This window comes from Sardina pilchardus, chromosome 1, assembly GCF_963854185.1.
Source record: "Sardina pilchardus chromosome 1, fSarPil1.1, whole genome shotgun sequence".
Lineage (NCBI taxonomy): Eukaryota > Metazoa > Chordata > Actinopteri > Clupeiformes > Clupeidae > Sardina > Sardina pilchardus.
In genome coordinates this window covers 18,049,534-18,071,313 of record NC_084994.1, presented here as the reverse complement: position 1 = coordinate 18,071,313, position 21,780 = coordinate 18,049,534, and the positions used below count along the sequence as shown (strand labels likewise).

Sequence of the window (21,780 nt, the reverse complement as noted above, 5' to 3'; positions counted from 1 at the left end):
GTATCAAATACATGTGCTCCTCACTGTATATATATATATATATATATATACACATATATAATTTTCCCAGTTACAACCGCAATCATGTACAGTTGTTATGTTCATTCATAAGAAGACACAGAAAGGGCAAAGCTGTAGATAATTGGACTTTTTTATTGAATGACTAATTGATTGAATAAGTAGTTCATTCGACACCTCCTTTCCACTCTTAATATGATACAATTGTACATAAATATACTGACTGTTGCCAAATCAAAGGCGTCTCAAATGGAGTGGGGAGGCCGATTCTTGCATCAGTTAAACTTGGACACTATTTAACATTAATTCCCTTACTATCAAGGGCCAGGTTTCCCAAAATCGTTAAGAAGCTCTTAAGTCCTAAGAACTTCTTAGGAGCGTTCTTAGAACATTCTTACAACGCTCCTAAGAAGTTCTTAGCACTTAAGAGCTTCTTAACAATTTTGGGAAACCCGGCCAATATCAATAAAAGGTGTCATTAAATACAAAATGTAGCCTTTATTTGACACTTTTGTCATCCACTATTTTCATTCATCCAACCATATCCATAATTTATTCTCTCTCTCTCTCTCTCTCTCTCTCTCTCTCTCTCTCTCTGCAGTTTTAGACCACAGAGGTAGAGATTGCAGCAGAAAATCTAGTACTTGACACACAGGTAGAATCACAGGAAGGCCTATGCTCTTCGGAGGCACGGAAGCTGAAAGACCAAAACAAGAGACAAAGAACAACTTTTACAAGGACACTCTGCATCAGCTTGATGTTTAGCATTGTTTTCTGAATCAATTTTTCATGTACAGACCCCTGCTGGTGACACCCGGAATTGGCTAGATGTTAGTTGTTTTTTCACTCAGCCTTCTCAAACGCAATCTCCTTACGAGCTAAGACATGTGTCCTCCCTTTTATTCTCCATACTTAAGATATCATAAATCATAATGACGTATACCCATCGTAAATAATCACATAGCTGATGTGTTGCTCATGCATGAGGTCCACATTTTTCGCACCACACTTATCATGATGTGTGTGATGTTCTGAATGCTTTTATAACAACTTCTCCATAGCATTTGCTAAATTAGCACAGGGCCCCGAGGTCCTCAGTCCTCATTACAGTAATAGTTTGTAGACTACCGTCAACAGAGGGACTCACCGCCTATGTGTTACTATCCCTCTGTACTCCCCTAAAGCACTCCCTCTAAAGTCATTTAGGTATCGTACAAATTAGAGGACCAGGGAGTTCAGGGCGAGTTCTGGCGACTTGAAAACCAGAGACAGCTGTGCATTGTTTATGTCTCTGTTGGTGTTGGTGAGAGTGGCTATCGATGTTGTTGTAGCCTATTGCTAAAAACAAATGGCATTGCAATGATAGCTGCAATCATGAATTAAAGTCCTATTTTTTATTTTGTTATAATTGAAGTGCAAAAGATACTGTAATGGAAGTTTTGTACAAATAAATAAGTTTTCTTTTCTAAATTCTGCTACATGAGTCAGAACATTGCTGCTCTACATGTGGTATAGACAGAAACCACTGTGTACAGTATGTGAGCATATGTGTGTTTGTGAATGTGCACTTGAGTGCGTGTGTGTGTTGTACCATACAGTTTAAAATAAAAGCCTAATTCCAAATAGATGCCTGTCTCTTTTACATGCCTGGTGTGGCTACAGGTTTGGATAAATAAAGACACACAGAGGCCTGGTCTGGTTTTTACAATGAACAAAATTATTCATCCTATTTTGTTTCAAATATGCATATTAGACAAAATGTCATCTTGACATGACAAGGATAGGCCAATGGTAAGCCTAAACTTGTTTTTATTATGCTGGCAACAAAACAAAAAGGTTCACAAACTTTCTATTTTAGTTTTTCTAAATGTGTTTTCTGTCAGCATACTCTTTGGATCATTATCTATATCTCTAACTCCCAGTGAACAACATCTCAACACTAAATGAATGAACTGTAATCAAGGCCATCATCAGATAGCCTTGCAATATGCGTAGGCATTCAACATGTTCAAAAGTAATTCTATAACATTTCTCAACTTTGCAGGGGGGAAGTTTTGTGTCAAAGGAAGTAAAGGCCAGTCTCATAGATGCCTGTCTCAAAAATCAGATGGTGCAAATTGGCGCTTTTGGAAAATGAAACTCCAGCCTATTATTTGAATAGAGGTTTTATGGTACCTGATATCTGCCATATGCTTAGGCAGACAGCAGTCAGGGCGAACACACAGAAGATGATGGACACACGTACAATCCAGTAGGTCAAGGTGAGTGCAGATTCTCTAGAAAATGACACATAGCACATTTTTAGAGGAGGGAAATGGGAAATGGGAATGGGTGGATGGATGGATGCATGGATGGATGGACAGATGGACGGATGGATGAATAGATAAATAGATAGATAGATAGGTCACCTGTTGGGAAGGATTTCAGGGGATGGCTCTGTTATCAGAGAGAAAGAAACCATATGAGAGAGAGGGGGGGCTATGGAAAGGTATAGAATGCATGAGTGAAATGAGAAAAGACAAAACATTATATTAAAACGCATACATTGAATTTAAGAGCTCAAACTAATCAAATTGGCAGAAATGTGTCTTGATTGTTACCTTTTATAATGTTTAACTTTACTTCAATGTATATATCATAATAAGAAACTATTCTAATGGCACACCAGTACTTCCCAGAATCTGCTTTAGTCAGTCCAACAATGGTCACAGTGAAGACTCCGGTAGTGGTGTTATCATTCAGAGAAAATCTTCCATTTTGCTTTGGTCTGACCCGCGTCAGTCCTGACAGGAATGTCTTTACCTTCACCGTGAGGACACCGCCCTCTGCAGAGGTACTTGGAGGTTTTTTTATATTTTAAATCGTAGGGGCATCTGATGACTGCTGCTCTATTTGCATATCCAGTTATTTGGATCACACATTCAGCAAAATTAACACCTAAACACACAGACATTTTGAATAATTTTGGAAGTACATCAAATATGCCTTTCTTGTAAATAGAAGAAATACATGTCCACATTTTGATACTGATAATCAGCACAACTATTTGCATATAATCAATCTTTCTAAGTTCTATCTGTCTGTCTATCTATGTGGGTAGGGGGTAGAGTAACTCACCAGCAAGCAGACATATCATCATCAGCTGTGTATTCATGGCTTCCCTTAGTGTGGAAAAATAAAACTTTTGGCTTTTGTTAAGTCACTGCAATAGCTACATTCCTGTTGGAAGTTTTGACCACTCTCACTCTCTCTCATACTCTCTCCCTCTTTGTATCTGTCTATCTCTCTTTCTCTCTATTCACGTACTGTATGTGCTTCAACTTCCTGTTTGAGTTGTTCCCATGTTGTAATGAAGGCTTAAAGTGTGTCTGAATGCAGGAAGTCATCAGTGCGGAGAGCAACTTTTAAATTAGCATGGACACACACACACACACACACACACACACACACCAGGACTGCCAAGAAGAGGAATGCCGGTGCAACTCAGATGTCTTCTTTCATATTTATTGAAAAGGTGCAAAACATTGACTAACGTTTCGACGTACAAACTTTGTAACCTTCATTTTGCTATATACACAGCTGTTTTGGTTGGCTCTCTCAGCATCAATACTGTACAGCAAAACATAAAAAAAACATCAGTATATGTTTTAGGATGTTCACTTGAGGTTTCACGTGAGATATTTCACAGAGAGTAATGGGTGTGCAGAGCTGCATGCACAGTTCAAATACGATTACATTTCATGTAAATTCAATCTTAATTTTCTCATGAACCATTTATCACAGCAACTTGCCGCTAATATCATTGGAAAGCTTAGAATCCATTCGCTCGTGCAATTAGCAGTGTGATATTTGTGTGACGAGAACTCCGTGACCAATTTAGTTAAACAGCTTTTACTGGGACACGGCAGTTCAGTACCGGGACACATGCCTCAGTAAAAAAAAGGGTCTAATGATGCCCAATGCTGTGTTAGAACAGCATCCCGGATGATTTTGAAATTTCACTTCAAACTGTGATGATCTTATCTGGACACAGAAAATTACACCTCTTTTCAAATGACACAATGTTCACATCCTGTGGCCTGTGGTTCCTTTAACAACATATGTCTTTAACATAACAACTTCTGTTTCTATTGTGCAAACTAAAGAGTGCAGACATAAGGATGTTAACCATGTATGGTTCTGATGTACATGTATGGTGCCCCCTTTTGGCCATAGAGCGATAGAGAGCAATACTGTAATAGCAATACATTGTGTTTGGTATGTTTTGTAGAGACAGTATGCCACAGTGCCAAGATTACTGGTAAGAACATGTCTACATATTTTTAAATGTGAGATTAATGTACTCCACCAAGATGCAGTTTACTGTCCTGGTGGGATAGTTCAATTTACATGTATCTGGGAGGGAGAAGCATGGAATGTTTTTGTTCATATCTATTTAAAATCGTACTCACATGAAACACATGATACAATATGAGAACTCTGTTACTTGGGCTACTGTTCCTGCTCTCTAGACTAAGGTAGGTGAAGTGTTTGTTTTCCCATTGTCAATAAAAGGTAGCCTAGAAATCTAGACGCCCCTAGGGGGGTAGTTTAGCAACTCTCCGTTGACTTGGGAACTGGCCAATTTCGGTCGGGCCTGTGTACTACTTGTGGAGAGCATTCACTCACAATCGTATTTCTTTTTTGGGGTGGCGTTTAGAGGGTTTTGCATCTGAACTCTTGATATGAAAGATTTACTTTCTAAATGAATGGGGGAAGGAGGATTAACTGTTCCACAATATTCCATTTTAAGACCCATCTGTATGTGCCCTGAGTTAGCTGCAAATGCTCAGATAGCTGCAGGGTTTATCTATTTGGTCTATCTAATTTCCTGTCCATTGCACAAATACAAAGTTAGTTGCTTTCACTGAACACTAGATGGCAGTTGGATGATCTCTCCATAATGTTTGTTACCCAAACCAGAACACAGACTGGCTTTACAGCAGTTCTATCACTTGTATCACATCCCTATTCATCCCATTCCATGTCTAGGGTTAAGTTGTTAACTTGCATGGTGAATGTAAGGAATAAACTGACTTTTGCAGTACCACATTTATTGACACAGTGAAACATTGCACACATAACTACTAATGGGCATTATAGTCACATCTTTATTATTAATTATGGATTATTATACATAACATAGTACATATATTACATGTTTGGAAACTGGGCTGTTGAGTAGATAAAGTCATCCTTGTTATTCTGCACCACTGTCGTAATCTCGGCAGTGGTGCTCAGTTGTGGTGCAACATCATTGGAATGCTGCATTGTGGGGGATGTAGTTTCATCAGGTGAAATGTCAGAGTAGATGTCTTGCTGGGAACTGTAATAGATGGCATACAGTGAGATCACTGAGGGTCGCTGAGGTGCATCTGCAAGGCAGTAGAGGCTGCTGACCGACCCCCTGGCCGCTGGGGCGCTCCCTAGCTCCTCAGGTATCTCATAGTCATTGGCCTAGAGGATGTTAATATCATGTCACATTTATAAGACACATTAATTGTCATCTTGACATTTAAATATCAATAAGATGTACTAAGGAATTTGTTTCTCCTCATGTATACGTTGGATAAAAACAAGTGTAGCAAACGGGTGTGACGGGATGCCATGCAACATGTTGTCAGGAATTTTGAATGACATTGCTTCCATAGATATTTGAACCAAACACCAACAAGACAGCAGAAAACAAACCAAATCTACCATTTCCCCTTGTCTTGTCCCCTATTTTTTACTGTTTGACAATCGAGGACAGGCTTGCTCAAAGAACACAGAGCTGTGCATCGGAGGTGTTTGTGGCCTGTGAGTGGGGTTTCTACTTCCAGGTTATTTATAAAACTCTCTGTCTTACCTCCTCCACGTGCTGAAGGCTGGCTGGGCCACACACTGTAACAGATTAGAGCAGAAGGAGGGGCCAACATGCGGAAGGTGAGACGGGTGTGTGTTTGTGTGTGTGTGTGTGAGTGCATGCATGCGTTTGTGCATGTGTTTGTTGTGCGTGTGTATTTGTGAGTGCATGCATGCGTGTGTGCATGTTTACATGCGTGTGTGTGCGTGTGTGTGTGTGTGTGTGTGTGTGTGTGTGTGTGTGTGTGTGACAGACAGAGAAAGAGAGAGAGAGAGGGAGAGAGAGAGAATATGCAAGTACAGGAAGATCGGTAGCTCTTTCAGCTACTGTACTGATGTGCCAAACCCTAACCACAAACTCAACACATGGCTCAATTGAGTCACATGGGAGCTCTGACTTCAGGCCAAACTATACACGCATGAGATTGCAACCACATTTGGTTTATTCATATTAGAATGGAAACTGAGTAGTCCCCCAGCTTTGGTTTAAAAGTCAACCCCTAACTGCCTCTGTGTTTGAGCAGAAAACCAAGTCAGTGTTTCAGGCTAGAAAAAAACAACTCTCTCTTACTGCCACATGAATGCATGTTAGCTCTGCTTCTTAAGCTGATGGAGGAGACTGGGTCTGTGTGTCTATGTGTGTCTGTGTGTGTGTGTGTGTGTGTGTGTGTGTGTGTGTGTGTGTGTGTGTGTGTGTGTGTGTGTGTGTGTGTGTGTGTGTGTACCTGCTGTCTGCGTTCTCCTCTGTCTGTAGTAGAGGGCTGAAACTAACACACACACCATCACAAGAACAAACAGGATCACCATTACAACAGAGACTTCTGGGACATCCTGAGACTCGGCAGCAGTTGTCCAGTCTGTACAAAATATGAATATGAACATTACATGCTGTATGATTGTGTTTTAGCACTGTGGGGAGGTAGATGGGGTGTAAGTTGTGTGTGTGTGTGTTTGTGTGGATGGGGTGGGGATTGCTTGTTTGTGTGTGTGTGTGTGTGTGTGTGTGGGGGGGGGGGGGGGGGGGGGGGGGTGTTCACTGTCCTGTCATAAGACAGGCAAAAAATCCAAATACCTAAAAAAACATCAGCATTAACCTGTCTTGGTTGTGTCCAATACATGCTGCGTTTGGAAGGTGTTGGAGGTTAGAACTGTAGATGAAAATGAAGATGAGAGGGTGTGGGAAGATGAAGATGATGATGAGAGGGTGTGGTCATCAGTGGAGGGCACAAGAGTTGAATTTGGTGAGGGAGGGAGGACTGAGATAGAGAGAGAGGATAGTTATATGAAAATTATATAAAATTATACTGTTTTAAACTATGACGAACTGACAGAGTGGAATGTTTCCTGATATTCAAAAATATGTCTTTCATCTTGATTTGTACCTTTTTTAACATCCAACTTTAGCTCAGTGAACACATCATATCTTCCTAGTCCTGTTTTAACTCCACACCAGTACTGCCCAGAATCCTCTTCAGTCAGTTCAGTGATGGTCACAGTGAAGACTCCAGCAGTGGTGTCATCATGCAGGGAGAATCTTCCATTGATTGCTCTGGTCTGACCTTCTTCAGTCCTGATTGGAATGCCTTTACTCCCCCAGACACACTTTCCTCTGCAGAGGTACTTGGAGTATCCCACATATCCTCTACCATAGGGACATCTGATCACTGCTGATCTACCTACATATTCAGTCACCTGTATTAGTGCCATGACAACATTGACACCTTTAAAGATAGACATACACAGAGATACATTTAGATACAAATACTGAGATACATAGGGGCATCTGATCACTGCTGATCTGCCTACATGTCTAGTCACATTCAACACACACTCCACAGGATGAAAACCTACACACATGGGCATGCACACACACACACACACACACACACACACACACACACACACCCACGGCCCCGTATATGCCTGCCTGCCTTTGTGTATGTTTTATGTGTCTGTGTGTGTGCATGTTCACTTGTGAGTGTGTGTGGGGGTAATGGTGTGCGTGTGAATGTGCGTGTGTGTGTCTGTGTGTGTGTGTGTGTGTGTGTGTGTGTGTGTGTGCGTGTTTGTGTGTGTGTGTGTGTGTGTGTGTGTGCTTGTTTGTGTGTGGGGTGGATGTGTGAGTGCATACTGTACATGTGGGTGTGTTTGTGCACGTGTTTATGTGTGTGTGCATGAAGCTGCGTGTGTGCGTGCTTATGCCTGCCTGTCTACTGTGTGTGTATGCATGTGTCTTTGTTTGTGTGTGTATCTGTGTGTGTGTGTGTGTGTTTATGCATGTGTGTGTGTGTGTAGGTGCATTAATGTGCATACCTGTGTGTATGTATGTACAGTATGTGGGTGTCTGTGCTTGTCTGTGTATGTGTTTGTGTGTGTGAGTGTGTGTGTGTGTGTGTGTGTGTGCCTGCATGTGTGTGCATGCATCTTTAAATGTGTTTGTGCATGTGTAAGTGTACAGTCACTAAATATACACATACAGTATATTAATTTATTGATTAATCCCCCATGAAACAATCTTGGTCATAATGATGCTACACTTCAAATTCCTTTTTCAGAGAGTATGAAATATATATTCTGTTTTGAAATCAACTTGCAAGTTGCTCTTTAAGGAAATATTTTCATAGTCATGGTGACTGGTACATCCTGTGTGGTCTGCAAGAGGCTCGCTTCACTCCCGTAGACCAACAACAGATGTTCCTGCTAGCAGCTAAGCTAAAACCTGTGGTCTATTGAAAGGTCACCCACACTTTGCCTGCCTAGTTCACACATGCAGCCCTATGTCTGCAGGCCTCTATTAGGTCAGTTCAGTTCTCTAGTTCAGATAAACTTCTGACACATTAGTAGTGACTCAGCAGTATTAGTGGAACATGTCCCATCCTCTACAGTGTGAACGCAGCTAGACATTGGTGATATTTCAATGGTTAGATATTCAGAAAGGGGAGCCCTTTTTCCTATTTTTCAACAGGTGTCATTATTGCATATCTCAGTGACCCCTTAAGGTCACTCCATGGCAGGTATAAACAGATAGAAATCAAGAGGTTGAACATGGGGTTGAACAGTCCCAGCCCATGAAATAATATTACCACCATGCTAGTGAAACGGCAATGTCATGTGTCCTCTAGAGGTCAACGTGGATAAATAGTAAGCAGTAGCCACATGTGTGTCCACAGTAAGACACTGACTGAAGTTCATATGTGTCAATAGAGTCAGATCTCAGTATGTCCATGGACCTATTTTACCATCAGCATCCCATGTCTTTCTTGACAATAACAATATGCGTGCGTGCATGTGTGCGTGCGTTTCAGGGTGTGTGTGTGTGTGTGTGTGTGTGTTGTGATACTCATGTGATGTGTTTAGCAGTTGAGTGTGTTTCTGTTGTAAGAGAAACTCACCTGCAAGTAGACAGAAGAAGCCGATCTCCATGTCCTCCCTTGGCGTGTTTCAAGTCATTGAAAAGAATTATAGTAATGGCTCATCTCTCTATCTTTCTCTATTTATCTCTCTTTGTTCAATCAACCAATCAATCAATTACTCTATCTATCTATCTATCTATCTACGGTATCTATCTGTTTGTCAATCTCTCTGCTTCTCTGTGTATAAGGTTTCTGTTTGAATTGTTGTAGTGGACTTACGTTTGTATGATCTGGGTAGAACTCCTCCTCTTTCCTCTCTTAGCCCCAGACACTCAGTTGTGGTGACACCACTTTTTAGTGAACGCTCATGTAGAACAGAGTGAAACAATATGTACTGTATTGCCTCATTCACACAAAGGTCAGTTCAGGTCCCTAGTACAGATAACGTGCTGACATGTTAGTGGTGACTTAGCTGCAACAGTACAGTGGCCTGTGTTCAACTCTCTCCACAAACATGGCTGTTTGTTTGTCTGTTTACAGTATGTATCTGCTCATCTGCTTTAGGTGTCTATGTGGATATGTGCACATGATCTGTTAAAACCACAGTTAATACTTTGTCTGTGTGTGTGTGTGAGAGAGAGAGAGAGCTCACATGTGAAAGTGTGAATGTGAAACTTGACATGCCTATACAGTATGCATGTATGTGACTGCTTTGCACAGACATCATTGTGTGTGTGTGTGAAAGCGAGAGAGAGAAAGAAAGAGAGAAAGTTCACATGTAGAAGTGTGAATATCTACGTGAAAGTTAACATGCCTATTAGGGTGCATCATTTGCCCCTTTAAAAAAAAAAAAAAAAAAAAGAAAATCAAACTGTACCCAGAATAGATATTTTACACTAACTAAATTAAACATCCATGAGGAATTTCTATTAAATTCTATTGATATCTAAGGGGTCCACCGAGCCTCTGAAGTTTCCAATTAACAACAGACTACAAATATTGTGTTTTTCTTAAATAACGACAAAAATAATAGATTTAGCCCTATAATGTCAAAGAAAGTTGAATATAAATATGGACATTGCGCATCATTTGGTGCCAGTTGTGTGTCTCTATCTTTATTACTTCCTGAGATATGGCAGTTGACTTGCAGAGCCTGTAGTCTGTGCTGAGCTTCACATTACGCTCTGTGCTGTCATTGACCACATTCATGGACTCCAAGTGAATAAAGGCCTCCTTGTAGGCTGGGTGAGCAGGCCAGGTTGCAGAGGTGTAAAAGCCCAACTCCAGGAGAGCAGCTTATTGATGAGATCGCCTGTGTTAAAGAGTCACTTCACCCCATAACTCCACCCACTTCACATTTCTGAAAAAGGCTTTCAAAATGGGCGAGACGTTCTGAAATTTGGGGTGCCTTTCATGTAGCGATTTATCGGTCCTTCCTTCCCTCCTCGATCCTCGTTCACCGGAAATCGCTCACAGTCGAGGCACGAGGACATCTCATTCATGTAATTGCAACCAGAGGAGGCAAGACCGAGGACAGAGGAGGGAAGTGGCAATCCCGATACGAGAGGAAACCTAAGACCATCCCACGCGGAACTGTTATTTCGGAGATGGGCGTTCTGTGGCTACGCATGGATGACGTATCCTGTATACGTAACGTTTAAAAATATAGAAATATAGAAATGTTGTCTGTTATTTATGGCGTGTGAAGTTGATGCTAAAAGCTATAGTGGGATTATGTTAGGGGCTCATAACATACAACAACATAAAAGTAGCCTAACGAACAATAAGTTCATTATTTGAACGTCCTTATCAACATTTGCCATTGAAACATTTTGTGTATCTGCACAAAAAAGCATCATGTCGGACCTAGTGATTTTAAATTATGCATTATGTGTTGAGTTCAAAACACAATGTGGTGTATGTCCTTTTTTATCAGCAGAAGAGCTGACGAGTTGCTGCATACAGATGTCGGCGAGTCTTTTGGATCCGCCCTATTACACTGACGTTGCACGTGCTAAATGGTGTGTAAACAGTCGAGGACGTCTCATTTGCGCAGTTCATCAAGCTTCGTTCCTCCATCCTCCGCTCATTCCTTCGTCCCCCCCCCCCACACACACACATACTACATTTTACAACTACCAGCCAAAACATACATGAGCTGAGATACTAAACATTCGCCCATGTAAAGCGTCCACGGAAACGCAACGAGTCGCCTGTGCTTTCTACGCGCAGCCACTGATCAGGGAATATCGCAAGGTTTGGCTTCCCCAGCAGCCTAGAGGCGCAAACAACAAACCTTTCCGATTTTCTATGTTTTCAATTATCCAATTTTCTATCACGCTCAACAGTCAACACATAATATGCAAAATAAAAAACATGGCTCCAAAATCTTACTGACGCTTTTACCTGGCGAAAAAAACCCCCCACAATATTAGGAAATTGAAAAACATTTTCCAATTTCCGATTTTTAAGTTTTGAATAGACAATTTAACTGATAAGCGTTACACGGACCTTTTTGCCTTTACTTTGTTCTCTTTGTTCATGCAATGCAGTAAAATTTGATGGATCTCGAAACTGGTTCATGAACATGCTTTACCATAGAGGAACACATGATCACATCGGGTAGGTTTAGCTAAAGGTTTTATTTCGCCTTTTTTGTCTGTTTTTATAATGTGACCCCCCTATGCTATCATGGTTTATTAGTAATTCAAATGACAGTACTGGGTGCACAGGTGAACACAAAGCGGAATAGACCGTTAATATGATACAACTGAATTTAATTTCATGATTTCTTTTTTCCAATTTAAACACTTGATCATACAGTCTCATTGGAAAGCCCCACTTCTGCTCTTCCTTTCGCTATTTTCAGTAGCCTAGAAATCTAGATGCCCCTACGGGTAGTCTAGAAACTCTACGTTTGACTTGGGAGCTGAGCTCGGGCAGAAACCATGAACCAATCGCATGAGCGGGCTTAACATAATGATGACTGACATGCGACCAGAAGTTGCGACCATTAAGCATCCTGCTACTTGAAAACATGAAGATGATTTGTTTTGTGCTATCCTATTGCGTGGAGAGAGAACTTGAAAGACAACTGTTTATCCCACCCCTCCGATTGATCACTGACTACGGTGAGTTTCCCAGGCCCTATATCTTGATGTGGGTCTGGCTGTTCAGGCTATAGTTCCGGAGCAATTAAACATGAACGAGTGGGTGTGTTTTATTTGACAAACTTTGTGTCAGCAGTCTTCTAAGAGTTGAACTATATGAATAGTGCATTGTGGGGGATGTAGTTTCTTCACTTTAAATGTCATTGGAGTAGGTGACATTGTCTTAATGGGAGTTGCAGTAGATGGGCTGGTCTGAGCCTTGTGTGACTGGCTTAACAGTGGAGTACAGTGAGATCACTGAGGGTCGTTGAGGTGCACCTGCAAGGCAGTAGACGCTGCTGACCGACCCCCTGGCCACCGGAATGCTGCCCAGCTCATCAGACATTTCGTAATCATTAGGCTAGAGGACAACATGGGTATGATGAGAAAACAATAGATTGGTCAAAAGACTAATACAAATAGTTAGTTTGTGAGCTCAATGAGTTAGAGGACAACAAACATAACAAATTGTCATAATGGCATAAGGAAATATATTAGCCAAAAAGAGATACCAACACAAATAAATTGTATTGGAGCTGCATACGATACTTGGAAAGATAAACAAACAAATACATTACATTATTATCAGTCACAGACAACAGAGCTGAGTCATTATTTCAGTTGTGGTGTTTTCCTCTGCATGGTGAATGCCATTAGAACACTAGATCACCTTGCTCTTAAACATCAGAATACATTATGGTCTCAATTCCGACATTTTATGTCCATGATTTTACAGTTCATACACCATCTAAGGTAACACTTATAGATATTATATTACTACTATTGGCCATTAGATGGCAGTAGTGCTCAGGTAGGAAATCAAGCTCACAACAGAGTTAGAATGGGTAAGAGAGAGAAAGATAGAGAGAGAGAGAGAGAATTATGTAGATATGGTTTGACTTCTGTTTATTTAGAAAAGTCTTGGTCTTACCTCCTCTGCATGATTGCTGTTGTGAAGGCTGGATACTATAACAGATTAGAACAAAGGTCAACATGAGGAAGACAAGACAAGACAGGGTGGAGGTGGCAAGTGTGTGTGTGTGTGTGTGTGTGTGTGTGTGTGTGTGTGTGTGTGTGTACCTGCTGTCTGCTTCCTCCTCCTCTGTCTGTAGTAGAGGGCTGAAACTAACCCACACACCATTACCAGCAGCACCAGCACACACAGAATCACCATGACGGCAGAGTCCTCTGGCTCCTCCTGAGGCTCAGCAGCAGTTGATTGGTCTGCTGTGGATTTCATATAATCAGAAGTGCATAAGGATGTATATGTCAATAGAATATTAAACATTAAACAATGCATGCATACATGTATGTGGCTTGCTTGCTTGCTTGACTTTGATTTGACAAATGGATATCATATGATACAATGTCTGTTATCAAAACGAACAAACAAAAAACATTTTCAAACATGGGTGAATCTATGACATTTAGAGATGAGCTCTAACCGCTGATGGGTGTCTTCTTGATGATTCCAGACTGGGAGGTGTTGAAAGTTGGAGTTGAAAATGAAGATGATGATGACGATGAGGGCACAAGTGTTGAGATTGGGGTGGGAGGGCGAGCTGAAATATACAGAGAGAGAGAGAGAGAGAGAGAGAGAGAGAGAGAGAGAGAAAGAGAGAGGTTATAGGTAAGGCCCATTATATATTGTTCCATATGTTATACAGAGATGTATGATGACTTTTACCTTTTATAACATTTAACTCCACTTCAGTAAACACATCAGTGTATCCAAATCCTGTGCTAACTCCACACCAGTATTTCCCGGAATCCCCTTCAGTCAGCCCAGTGATGGTCACAGTGAAGGCTCCAGCAGTGGTGTCATCATGCAGAGAGAACCTTCCATTGATTGCTTTGGTCTGACCTGCTTCAGTCCTGATTGGAATGTCTTTACCTACAATGCGAGGACACAACCATTTGCAGAGGTACTTGGAGTTTCCTTCATATCTTTTTTCATAGGGGCATCTGATCACTGCTGATCTACCTTCATATTCAGTCACCTCGATCACAGACTCCACAGAATGAGCACCTACACACACACACACACACACACACACACACACACACAGAGAGGGAGAGAGAGAGAGACAGACAGACAGACAAACATCATCATCTTATTTAATACACAGCTCTTCAGAGTGCTGCAGAAAAGTTCCATTCACATGAACAGCCTTCCCAATGTTTGGGAAAAGGTTTTGTGTTTTAATTCACTTCTTTCATATCAATCCGCAACAAATCCGTTCGCAGTGGATTTCATTGATAATTAGCCACGCAACATCTGCAACTGTCAAGTTCTATCTGTGTGACAAACTATTAATTTTGCTAGCAGAAGCCACAAAATGGTAGCCAAGCGTCTGGGTTCTGTTCATCCTGTCAGGGCTTATTTTCTGATAATTATCAGCAGACAATACATTAAACGTGTGTGTGTGTGTGTGTGTGTGTGTGTGTGTTTCTGATACTTGTGTGATGTACGTTTTTCAGTCAAGTGTGGCAGTGAGTGTGTGTATTTCAAGACAGGTGCATTGGTGCCTATCCTCCCCATATTACTTATATGCATTCATGTAGGGTATGTGATGTATTCAATAGTGTAGACAGTGGGTGTGGGTGTGATCATCTCCTCTTAGAGTAACTCACATGCAAGCAGAGAGAAGAAGAAGATCAAAGACATCTCCATGTCCTCCCTTGGTGCGGAACAAGAAAACAGTATTTGTTGGTGTTTCAAGCCATTGAAAGATATGTATCATGTTAGTAATATGTCATCCCTCTCTCTCTCTCTTGCTTTTCTATCAGTCAATGGACCAATAAATTAATCTATCTATCTGTCTATCTATCTGCTTGTCTGTGCATTAGATTTCTGTTTGAGTCGCTGTAGTGGGCTTATAAAGTGTGTGCGATAAACCACAGTTAAGACTCCTCCTCTTTCCTCTCTTAACCACAGACATCAATCCGCTATGGTGACACCACCTCACCAAGAGCAGAGTATGACATGAAACAAAATGTGTTCTCTAGTTCACACCGGCAGCTTTGTGTCTGCAGGCCTCTGAAAGTTCAGTTCATCTCTCTAGTTCACAGAAAGGTCAGTTCATCTTTCTAATTCAAAGGTCAATTGAGGTCTTTAGTGCAGATAAACTGCTGACACTTATTGTGCTAATTATTTCGAGTGTGAACACAAACATGGCTGTTTGTCTGTCTATCTATCTGTTCATCTGTGTTAGGTTTCTGTTTGAGATTAAGTGGACTCTTCAAGTGTGTATGATCTGTTAAGACCTCAGTTACAGTATGACTCCTCCTCTTTCCTCTTCTAACCACAAACAATTATCAGCTGTGTTGATGCCGCTTTTAGACACTTCTTGCCAAGAGCAGAGTGTGACAGGAAACATAGAACAGGGTATTACTTATTATTTATGTATTGCAAGGTCCCCACACGCTCTCTTTCCCAAGTTCAGACATCTTAGCAAGGCTAAGGCCATCACGCTACTGAACTATGGCACAGTGCCATTACATGCAGTATGTCTGTCAAGGTCAACATGGATGGAGTAAGCAGTAGCCACATTATGTATCTTCTACAGCGAGATGCTGAGTTAGCTGCAGATGCTCAGTTACTCTCTCTCTCTCTCTCTCTCTCTCTCTAGCTCTCCCTTTATTTTGTCCTCTTCTTGTTGTTCATTCTCTCTACTTTTTCAACTTCTCATCTTTCTCATTATCATTCTCTTTTTTTCTCTTTCGCACCCTCTCCGCCCTGTCAAATACACTTCTTCCTGTCAGCACCAACCCCCTCCCCCTTCACTTAATAACCACAAAGTCTATTTGTAATCTCTCCCTTTTTATTCTCTCTTCTGTCTTACCCCGACTCTTCTCTCTTCTCTGTGCCCCCCCATCAACTGATATTACATAAACTAATAAAACTATTTTCTCTATTTGCCTTCGTCTCTTTTTGTGGTGGACACTCTGCTTGAACACTATTTTATGTGTTTACAACACTACTCTACACTTTATACCCACTTCACACCCGTTATAACTATACACACACATATTGACTGTTGACAAAGTAGCATAAGGCCCCCTGGAACTGGAGCGGGGAGGCTCGCTCCTCAACACTTAAACATGGACACTATTTAATGTAATTACAATTCAAAACCAATACAGTCATTGAAACTCTTTAGTCATCAACTCTTTCTTTTCATCCATTATTTCTACTCTCAGTCTCTCCTCTCATCTCTCTCCACAGCATACAAAGAGAACAAAGAGTACAGCACAAATGGCTCTTAGGAACAATGTCTGTGCTCCTTGGTACATTGGCTTTCACTGTTTGTCTTAATTTATTGATGCTCAGTATCAAAGCAGTCATTAAACACATTGCATTATGGGTGCTGTAGTCTTAGAGCACAGAGGTTGAGACTGCCCCGGCTGTGCCTTCAGCAGAATGTCCAGAGATGCCAGTGCTGTTCACAAAGATGGAATCACATGGCTTTTGTTCTTCAGACACATGAGGGCTGAAAAAGTTTTCGCAACACTAAGCTCTGAAGTTTGTTGTTGGTTTGACACCCTTTTCGGCATAATTTTCTGCATCACCTCTGCATTGTAAGTGTAATGTCAGAGATGTTTTTCACATACTTGCTAACTAAGCACAGCACCCATCCTCATTGTTCCATTCCTTACACTATCCGTGTGTGGGGTACTGAAAACACTTGCTTTTGTGTTACAATCACTCGGCTGGTGACATGTGGGAACTGCACCTTCAGTTGTCTAAACACATCCATTATGTGCATGTGGTATTGGTAGAAGCCTGTGTTTATGTGCTTGAATATGTGCTTAACCCTTATGTTGTCCTTGGGGTCAATTTGACCCCAAGCAGTGTTTAACATCATAAAATATATAGTTCACTTTTTTTGTTTTGCTTCAAGTTTCATGACTTTTCCTCATTTGAAGGGTACAACAGAGTAAACATGAAATTTGCACAAAAATATGTTTCCAATGTCCTGTAAAAAAAATAGTTACGTTGGTGGTATTGGGGTCAATTTGACCCCATTTTTATGAAACATGATGAAAATGAATATTTGACAAATTATGGATATTATTATTGTAATAGTATGAGAACATGTAGCTATTATCATTATTTCATATACAAGTACATATTACATATAAGTTATTTTGGCAGGTCTGAAAAAGTCCAAAAAGTCAGCCTTTGGGCTGTTGACACTGGATTGGCCATATTGCCAGTCAGGGTTCCAGGGTTCATAAAGGGGTGTGGGGGGGTGGGATTGTTTTGTAGGGCTTTTGATAGTGGTTATTACACTCTTGTTAAGTACCTACCACAAAAAAAATTGGGTAAAAAAAATAATTTTAATCATTTTTGAGAGTTTTTTGTAGCTGGGGTCAAATTGACCCCAAGGACAACAAACGTCGTAAGATTTTAGGACAACATGAGGGTTAAATATGGATCTGTCTGCGTGTGGGTGTTCAAGTGCACAGTCACGCCTGTTTTACACATGAACCAACTTTTGATGCAGGCATTTTTTAAACCTTCTACCTGTTTCTCAACACTGCTAAAAATGTGTGAAAATCTGTGACAGAAAAACAATCATTCTCCTTCAGTGACCTTTGTGTCTAAATAGAAGGTTATTTGTGACAGAAGGTAATAATTTCTGCTGGAGGAAAGAGAAAGGAGAGATTCTTATGACCCACTAACTTTTTGACTTGATTTGACATTGCAGATTCAAAACCTGCAGTGGATAATGTATTTCTATATGGTAACTAACAAACAAACAAACAAAAAACACTTGCCAGAGTTAATTCTCATTTGCCTTAATGCTTTTTGGGTGGACATACTAGCTGTGTCTAAACACAGCCTTTATCTGTAACTATGGATCCTCAAATAGCCTTATCCCCTTGGTTTTTAGTGAAAGAGCCAGACATAGAGTGTGTGTGTGTGTGTGTGTGTGTGTGTGTGTGTGTGTGTGTGTGTGTGTGTGTGTGTGTGTGTGTGTGTGTGTGTGTATGTGTGTGTGTGTGTGTGTGTGTGTGTGTATGTGTGTGTGTGTGTGTGTGTGTGTGTGTGCAAGTGCACGCATGTGAATGGTAGCATGTGATGCCAAGAGTTTGAATGCCTGAAAGTCTCCCTGAAAACCAGTCAAATCCAAATTGAAGGCCGTACAGGCTTGCGACTCCATTTTAACAATCAAAACACATGTTTGATGCCCCCTGTTGGCCAGAATGTCTAACAGTGATACATTCTAATAGCTAAATATCTCATTTGCATGTGGCAACTGGTAAAAATGTTAAAATATTATACAGCAGTTAAAGTTCTCCACCAAGGCACAGTTAGCTCTCTCTCAGTGGGACAGTTCAATGAAATGAGTGGGTCAGATGTTCATATACACACTTTTCAGCAATGGCAGGATGATGGTGTTGATTTGTATTTATATATGTACAATTACAAGAATGTCAATAGGCTATGGTCTTTTATACAACAGTAATGTAAGTCCCAGTGACAACAAGCATTTTTGTAATATGTATTCATTATCAGCTAATGACATAGTCACAAAGAGCTCTATAAAGCAGGTACTATTACAATATTCATAATCAGATGGCATATACAGTATTCAGGCCTTCATTATTCCACTTGTATAATAATTTATCAAAACATTTGCCATTTTTAGAATTTAAAATAAATGTGCTTTTCAGAGAACCTTGCACCTGGCTAGAACTCAACCTCCCTGTTCTGCACCAGATGGAGTGATAGCAGTGCTTGTCCCTTGTGGTTAACTCATTGAGGCCTGCTCTACTTTAAGGGCATTCTCACTACCTTCTGCTGTAAGGATTTATCCTGGTCATTGTAAGAGTCATTCACAATGGTATATATTGTTTTTTTTCCAGCAGAATCTAGGCTACCCAGCTCTACCATTTCATGTATTAATACTTGCATTGATTTGATTTTGAATAATACAACCTCAAAAAGCATAAAGCAAATTCTCACATTTTGAAATGTATCCCACCTAAGCAAGCTGCCAGCTGGACATGAAATCTATCTATTAAAGCAAGGAACGTCTGTCTGTGTGTCACTCTGTCTGTCTGTCTGTCCCACGCATAACTCTCGAACCGCTCATCCGACAGACCTAAAATTTGACACGGGTATTGCTAATGCCATGCGTGAGTGCAGTGTGAAGTTTGGTCGTTGTTGGACAACAAATGACAAAGATATCGTTAAATTAAGCGAAATACAACTCTACCGCAATCCCACAATTCTACCGCTCTCGCACTAGCCACTCCCCCTCGCTCTCACTTACTCCAGCATAGAAACAAAAAATCCCTCACGTTGCCAATCATGGAAATTACTCACGAAATATGTCTCACGTACAGTAAACAACGGACCGTTTCAAGATTGTTCATGTTGGATAAACATGCTGAGTCTGACACACATGCACCCGGCTGTTACAGTCACATGCACCAGGCTGTTAGAGTCACGTAACATTGCATAGCTTAGGCTACTCAACAACCGCGGTTGCCTAGCGCTTCTGTTGCCTGATCAGGCCGACACACACGTCGGTAGCATTCTGTTAAAATTTGCATTTAAAACAGCGGCTCTTCACTCTATCTGGACATCGGCTACAGGCATAACATTCATTCAAACATCACTCCGAGTTCATAGCACTGGCATATGGCCATGGTCATGCGGTTAACTTTAGACTATAATTTACCAACAACAGCAAAAACGCACGGATATGTAACATGTGTCTAATATTGCCATTAGCTGCAACTCAAACGCCTTTCCCCTTCACTTTTTTACTTTGCAAAGACAGTAAAAAGCTCTAACTGCACGGGCCTGATTCTACATCATCACCAATCTAACATGATCTACCTGCATCAATGTCATTGGGTAACATGTTTCTTGGAAAACACTGTTTGCACGGGCAATGCCCTAGTTATATAAATGCCATTTTGCATTTAGTGATAAAAATATGACCAGTCTCTTCTCTGTGACCTTTCTGCGCTCCACATCTGTGACACGAACTGATCTGACCTGACTTCACCTGAGCCTGTACAGTAGCCTGTGAGCACTCATGATGATTCTCTACTAAAACTTTTTACTGCATTGCAATGAACAAAGAAAAGGCAAACAAGTGATTTGTGATTCTTTGTCGAAGAAAGGGATGCAATGTTAGCCTTGAATTGGATACCATGCAAGAATTCGACGGACCGGATTATGAATATGCTTTGCCATAGAGAAACACATCTAAGTACAGAAGGGAGGTTGAGTTATTTTGTCACATCCTCTGTTTTCATGACATCATCCCCTTGACATCTATGTGCAGGTGAACTTGATCTTATAGACAAGTGCCTAGTCTCATCGGAATCCCCCACTTTTGTTCTTTCTGTCACTGTGGCGTATTCCAGAGCTATAGAGAAGAATGGATTTATTTTATTTTGACAAACTTTGCAACAACAGTCCTCTAAGGGTTAGATAGAAATAGTGCATTGTGGGGGATGTAGTTTCTTCAAATTAAATGTCATTCGAGTAGATGACGTTGTCTTCATGGTAGTTGCAGTAGACGGGCTGCTCAGAGGCTTGTGTGACCTTGTGTGGCCTGCAAGTGGAGTAGAGTGAGATCACTGAGGGTCGTTGAGGTGCACCTGCAAGGTTATCGCGACGGCTGACCGACGCCCTGGATGCTGGAATGCTGCCAAGCTCCTCAGACATCTGGTAATCACTGGGCTAGAGGACAACACATGGGTATGATGAAAAAACAATAGTCATGACTAGGGCCGGGACTTTAACGCGTTAATTATGATTAATTAATTACACAAACATTAATGTGTTAAAAAAATTGACGCATTTTAATCGTATGCCTATTTATTTTTGCACCGCGGAACGTTTCTCATTGGATGAGTTTCAGACGGACCGATTATACTGGAGCACCAACTAACACGCATGAGTTCGGTTTGGTTCAGACAAAACAAACCATAGTGGCACAGTGAACATGAACAAAGAAGCTGATGTGACCGCGTTGGTTGGCCCCGTGGATGGGAAATGTTACTAAAAACGAACGGATGGAAGCGTTGATAAGAGCATGGTTGTCTGCAACCATTGCAACAAGGAATTCGCGTATCACCGCAGGTATCACCTCAGTGCAAAACATAAAGCAGCTAGCGTGGACAAAGTATTGTGATACTCCAGACACTTGAGGGAAACCTCTGAGCTTTATTTATTAAACAAATAGCAACCGAGTTGCTGTTACAGCCACAACTCACGCTTATAACAGTAATCCACCGCACCTAATTCCATGTCCAGCTTCCATAGACTTAAAAGAAACTTCACACTCAGAACCGCATACAAGCACACACGCACACACGTAAACTCCACCCCTCCAGTTCCCCTT

The 21,780-nt window shown here is 41.1% G+C and overlaps 1 protein-coding gene and 1 long non-coding RNA gene across 2 annotated transcripts; both read right to left on the bottom strand.

Annotated features, from left to right (window-relative positions):
• Nucleotides 1-580: 580 nt before the first annotated feature.
• LOC134083740 (uncharacterized) lies at nucleotides 581-2,459 on the bottom strand. The gene is made up of 3 exons (XR_009939751.1): nucleotides 2,427-2,459; nucleotides 2,194-2,294; nucleotides 581-715 (listed from the first exon to the last, which is right to left on the bottom strand). It is a non-coding gene; the product is annotated as an uncharacterized LOC134083740 (long non-coding RNA).
• A 9,555-nt stretch (nucleotides 2,460-12,014) lies between these two features.
• On the bottom strand, nucleotides 12,015-15,236 carry LOC134083543 (CMRF35-like molecule 5). The gene is made up of 6 exons (XM_062539814.1): nucleotides 15,038-15,236; nucleotides 14,091-14,432; nucleotides 13,849-13,965; nucleotides 13,484-13,630; nucleotides 13,335-13,369; nucleotides 12,015-12,764 (listed from the first exon to the last, which is right to left on the bottom strand). Exons 1-6 carry the CDS (start codon nucleotides 15,075-15,077, stop codon nucleotides 12,588-12,590), a joined length of 858 nt encoding a protein of 285 aa, XP_062395798.1. The 5' UTR covers nucleotides 15,078-15,236; the 3' UTR covers nucleotides 12,015-12,587.
• Nucleotides 15,237-21,780: the final 6,544 nt, after the last annotated feature.